At 42.7% G+C, this 5,683-nt stretch overlaps 1 protein-coding gene and 2 non-coding genes across 3 annotated transcripts in view; 2 read left to right on the plus strand and 1 right to left on the minus strand.

Annotated features, from left to right (window-relative positions):
* The window catches only part of Btn1a1 (butyrophilin subfamily 1 member A1), a 7,808-nt gene extending 5,373 nt beyond the window's left edge, over positions 1–2,435 (minus strand). The window contains exons 1-2 of the mRNA XM_021180742.2: positions 2,319–2,435; positions 1,448–1,798 (exon numbers count right to left, since the gene is read on the minus strand). Of these exons, the coding sequence (XP_021036401.1) occupies positions 1,448–1,798; positions 2,319–2,397 (430 nt within the window). The 5' untranslated portion in view covers positions 2,398–2,435. The remainder of the gene's footprint in view (positions 1–1,447; positions 1,799–2,318) is intronic.
* Trnae-uuc lies at positions 735–806 on the plus strand. The gene has a single exon. It is a non-coding gene; the product is annotated as a tRNA-Glu (tRNA).
* Positions 2,436–4,481: 2,046 nt separating the features above from the next.
* Positions 4,482–4,571, plus strand: Trnay-gua. The gene is given in 2 exon segments: positions 4,482–4,518; positions 4,536–4,571. It is a non-coding gene; the product is annotated as a tRNA-Tyr (tRNA).
* Positions 4,572–5,683: the final 1,112 nt, after the last annotated feature.

Below are 5,683 nucleotides of genomic sequence, written 5' to 3' on the forward strand. Positions count from 1 at the left end.
ATGCAAAAAAAAAAAAAAAAAAAAAAAAAAAAAAACCAAAAAAAACAAATAGCAACAGAAAATTAGCAGCAACAAAGCGAACATAAAGCTACTTTTCATTTTTATTTAGTCTAATCTTTCTTTCCCTCTATTTCCCTCTTTCCTCTTTTCCTAACTCTCTTTCCTTCTCCCCTCTCCCCTTTCACAGTTCTACAGGATACAGAAAAATTCTGAGCTCTAGAAAAGTATCCTTAAACAACACCCCAACAGCTCTTCATATACAAAAGAGTGTGTATGAAAAATTTAAACTCATTTTATGAAAATGGCCATCACTTATAAAAGATAATAACAACATCGAGGTTCTAAGTAGCCAAGGTCAATTTTGAACTTCTAATCTTCCTGCTTGTATCTCCCAGTTGCTGGAATTACAGGGTGTCACTTCCCAGTTGAAATATCATACACAAACCCACAAGTATGTGTGACTATAAACATATATTTATGTACATGTATGTATATACACATATATACTTATGTACACATATATACATGTATATATTATATAATTTTAGGATGCCTTTCCCTAAAAATGATATGAGCGTTATATTTGGTACATTAAATATGGCAAAACATGGCAATGTATTTTTGAGCTAGGGATACAGTTGATAGATTCCTTTCCCAGCATCTAAAGAGCAGGTGTGTCGTCGCCCTGAATCCTGTACATGAGAGGAGGAGGCAAGACACATATACATAGCAGTTCCCACATGGTCTAGCGGTTAGGATTCCTGGTTTTCACCCAGGCGGCCCGGGTTCGACTCCCGGTGTGGGAAGCTCCTCGTTTTGAGTTGGTTTGTTTGTTCCATACGAATGATTCTAGTACTTGATAAATGACTTCAAAGTGTTCTTAAAAGCTGTAGAGTTTGAGACAGTATGTCAGCAGCTCCTTTCTCAAAGTAGCAAGGAAAATACTTAAATAAATGAGAAAGGCAATATGTGTATTATACACAGTAGTCTAAGATGTAGAAATTTCTTTATAAGCACATGATGCTTTATCATTAACAAAGTATTTTTCACTTATCTAGTTCCTTGTTGCAAATTCTTGCTGGATTTAGCTTTCTGGTTTCACAGTAGGAAAAACTGAGTGGGAGATTTGCTTGATTTGGATCACTAACAGGGAGGCAAATTAGAGCTCAATGCATTCTTTCCTTATGATCTCAAATAGGGAGAAGAAGACAACATGAGTAAAATCATTTTGGAGGTGGATCAAGAACTTTAGCAATGGACCACACTCTGTTAGTGTGTCAGTCCTTAGGCATTAAACCACGAAGCTGTTCAGAGCATCTAAGATGCTCACCACAACCTTACGTAAACGTGAAAACACGTTTGGATTTGGAGAATGAACAGGATGATTCTCCCCAAAGTGAGAGTCTCCGCGCGGAGTGCCGAGGCGACACATCCCGTCTGTACCCACCAGCCACTTTGAGGTGTACGGCGGCCTCCTCGAAGTCGTCGTTGTCTTTGAAAAGGCACCGGTACTCCCCCTGGTCTGAGATCCTGACACCTCGGATCAGCAGAGTAGCTCGGCCGTCTAGGAGCCCGGCTGTCGCCAGCGTCGCCCTCCCGCGGTACTCCGTCATCTGCTGGCCTTCCTGCTCCTGGCCATCCCGGTATAGAAGTACCGCTGGCGACCTCGTCTGTCGAAACCACAGCAGCTCCATGTATTCTGAGCTCGCGTTTGGGGAAAAGCCACAGGTCAGCTCGGCATCTGAGCCCACTAGGGCCAACACTGGCTCCTGAGGTACGGTCACATCGAAGGGAGCTGCTGTAATAAACAAGGTCAGATAGGACGATGGGTTGAGATGGAGGACCTACAGGTTAGTCTCCTTGTAAAGGAAGGAACTCGAGGTGGCTGCTATTTCTTTTCTTCTGTTTATTTTTCAGACTGGATCTCATAAATCCCAAGGTGGCCTCCAGCTCACTAATGTAGCCTTGAGCTCCTTGCCCTCAATTCTCAAGTGCGAGCATTACAGGGGTGCACCACTACCACACTCAGTGTTCCAATTCCTTTGATTTAAAGGAAAAACAACTAGGCGCTCCCTATGTAACCCTGGATGCCCTGGCTATCTCTATGTAGACCAGGCAGGGTTTGCCCTCAGAAAAATCTGCCTGGACCCACCTGGTGCTGGAATTGCAGGTGTGTATTACCTCCCCCAGTGGGTTTCCTTTGAACTCACTGGATTGTGGTGAAGGTCCCCCAACCAGGAGCCAAACCGGGTCAGAGATATTTATTTATAGGGACCTTCCGACTTTGCGAGAAAGAGAAGGCTAGAACAGAGACTTACCCGAATCCAGCGTGGGCAGCTGTAGGACCGTGAGGGTGAGCAGACAGACCAGGAGGCAGGAGTTGGTGGGAACTGCCATCTCTGCGCTAACTGGGGCAATGGAGCCCGCCAAGAGCTTCAGGCTGGGAGAGAAACAGTCAGGAGGTAACTATGGGCTCTGATGGCGCCCTGTTCTCCACCAGTTCCTTCCAACCTGGAGGGCTCTGTATTTCCCCTGCAGGGTCATTTTCAGTCCATGTTACAACAGCGCCTGCCCCATACCCTTCTTCTGTACGTCTGGTCCTCCAGCCCTCGACTGCCTCCAGAATGGAGCGGTGAGGCACAGTTGTAGATAATGAAGAAATCTCCTCATTTACAATAACAATAAAACAATAAAGTAAAATCGCATCGAGTGGGATACTTTGTTATTCGTGTTTAGAAGTGATAATGAAGATAAAGCCACGGAGGTAGAAATGGAGAGCATGAAATGAAATGATGGAGGAGAGAAAGACAAGGTGTGTTTCTTAACTGTAAGCCCAGCAGCTCTCAGGAGGGCAATCTCTGGGAGTTACACCGTGAGGTACATACAGTCTTGACAAAGTCTGAGAGAGGGGGGAGAGGCAGAGCTGAAGAGCTTGAGGAACAGAAAGCCTAATACAGAGAAGAGACAAAGAGAGCTATGTTATTTTGTGGCTCGCTGAGCTGAGAGTGAAGCACCTACCGATTTCGACAGACCCCGAGGAAAAGGGAGCCAGAGCCACAGAGATCAAGTGAAAAGGGCTGTTTGTCACCCCGGGGCCAAAGAGAGAGAGCTTCAGAAGGAAGAAGGCTGTGTGCTGTTAGAGAAGCCTGCCCACAGATGGCCAAGTGTATTTATTCGGGGGCGGGGGGAGGGGCAGCCTTTTAAACATGTGAACTACAGATTGGTGGTCAGGTAGTTTGGGTTCATCCTCCTCCCCTAAGAGAACAATATATGCATTAAAGAGCTATACCGAATATAGGGAATGGGAACAAAAAGAAAGAAGGCTTGAGTAACTGAAATGAGTCATGAGGCCGTCAGCCAGTGAATTTAACTCTGTGGCTTCAGTTCTTTTAACCCAAGTTCATTGGGGGGGGGGGGGGGGGGGGGGGGGGTCATTGTAAGTTTAAGGCCAGCCTGGGCTACATAGCAAGATCCAGACTTGCAAGAGCTACATATGGAGAACAAAACAAAAGAGAGTGGGGTGTTTGTTATTTTTAAGAAAAAGACTAATGTTACTAATACCTTGTTTGAATTATGCCAAGTTGGAAAATTATTCGACACAAACAGTATTGGAAACAAAACAGGCAAAAGAATAGGAGCCCAGAAAGTAAATCACTTTGTCATTACATCTGTGAATAGCTAAAGAGTGAGTCTACAATGGCTGCAGCTCTTCCTCCCTGATCTTTTCCATAAGACACCTTCAGGAATGTGGGTGTGGGTGGCAGGATTCCACTGGATGTCCACCTTCAAGGTATAACTGCACCGATCACAAGGACCTGGCGCTTCACCCTGCCATCAGTCATGGGATCAGCAATTTCTTATTTGGTTTTGAATTTCCATTTATTACTGAAAAAAATGCAAAGATAAAGAAAAAAAACAGTTTTATAAATGAAATCACTATGAACTGATATATATTGTTCTGATATTTATTTTATATTTATGTACAGCATAGAAACAATCAGTAAGTTTTCCTGCATAGTTCATAGCATAGTTAATAAGCATATATTTGCGAAGATTATAAGATTTTTAGCTCTTTTTCTTTTTTTTTTGTTTTTTGTTTTTTGTTTTTTGTTTTTCGAGACAGGGTTTCTCTGTGTAGCCTTGGCTGTCCTGGAACTCACTCTGTAGACCAGGCTGGCCTCGAACTCAGAAATCCNCCTGCCTCTGCCTCCCGAGTGCTGGGATTAAAGGCGTGCGCTAGCACGCCCGGCTTTAGCTCTTTTTCTAGTATAAAGAATGCACTTGGCATTTGGTAGAAGGTCCATCTAGCATTCATGAAGCCCCGAGTTAGGTCCCAGAACTGCTTAAAATCAGGCATAGTGGCTCATATTAGTAAACTCGGGTGGAATTAGAAAGATCAGAAATTTGGATCATTTTCAAATTTAGGAAGGGTGAAGCTACTCTAAACTACTTGTTACTTTGTTAGGCATTATACGTAGTATCCTTCGATAGCTCAGTTGGTAGAGCGGAGGACTGTAGGAACATTTGATCTGGAAATCCTTAGGTCGCTGGTTCGAATCCGGCTCGAAGGAGGTTTGTTTTGTAACTCAGATGGATCGATCTACCATGTTTGTTTGCTTTACTAGCCGGTAGCAATCAGTAAGGGCAAGATAAACTTTTTTTTAAAAAAAAAAAAAAAAAAAAACGCACAGTAAAACAGGCATGCTAACACTTGCTTCTATTCCTAGCATTCGGGAGGCAGAGGTAGGAAGAGTTTGAGGCCAGCCTAATCTACAGATCAAGTTCCTGGACAACTAGAGCAATGCAGTGAGAGTCTGCCTGGAAAAAAAAAAAAAAAAAAGAAAAAAAAAATGGAAGAAACAAGAAAGAAAAGGAGGAAGAGGAGGAGGGAGGAAGAAGAAGAAAATAGAAAAAGATATGCATTTTATGAGTAGCTCTTTGTTTCTAAATATGATAACTACCCGATATGCTGTTTGATCCAGTTCCGTGAATAAAGCCATTAACTCAAAGTGCATAAATATATATGTTATCAGTGACCTTCCCTACAATATTAAAAGGACCATAGCATCCTTCAGGCTTGCAAGAGTGTCCTTCAGGCCTGCAAGCAACAAGAGGTATTATCTTACATGCCTATATGAAAATTAGTGAAATTTAGTATCATCATCAATCATCATCACCATCACCTTTGTGGTATAACAAGGCTGGGCATTTCTCTTGGATTCGCTAACCACGTGGTAAAATCTAGACTGGAGTCCTCCAGACCAGTTGCTGTCTATTTTGAGGTCTGGTCTTCTTTTTGTGTGGACTTTTTAAAAATTAAAGTTAATAATTGTATTATATTTGAAGTCTGAGGAGATGGCTCAGCAGTTAAGAGCACTGGCTGCTCTTGCAGAGGGCCCAGGCTCAGCTCCCAGCTCCCACATGGTCCGTAATTAAAATTCCAGGGGCCTCCCAGGTATCCACACACACATGACAGACTAACATGCATCCACATAAATGAAAAATGAATTAAAAACAAATTTTAAAGTAAGTGCTTTATATTTTTGACAACATTTCTTCTCAGTTTTATTTAATTTTTTAAATGTATTATGATTAAGACCAAAGCTAGCTACTCTAGTTGGCCTGATTGGCTGCTAGGTTGTGTACTGTTCCCAAGCACGAATCTGATTTTATTACTTCTTTG

The sequence above is a fragment of the Mus caroli genome, chromosome 13 (assembly GCF_900094665.2).
Source record: "Mus caroli chromosome 13, CAROLI_EIJ_v1.1, whole genome shotgun sequence".
NCBI classification, from domain to species: Eukaryota; Metazoa; Chordata; class Mammalia; order Rodentia; family Muridae; genus Mus; species Mus caroli.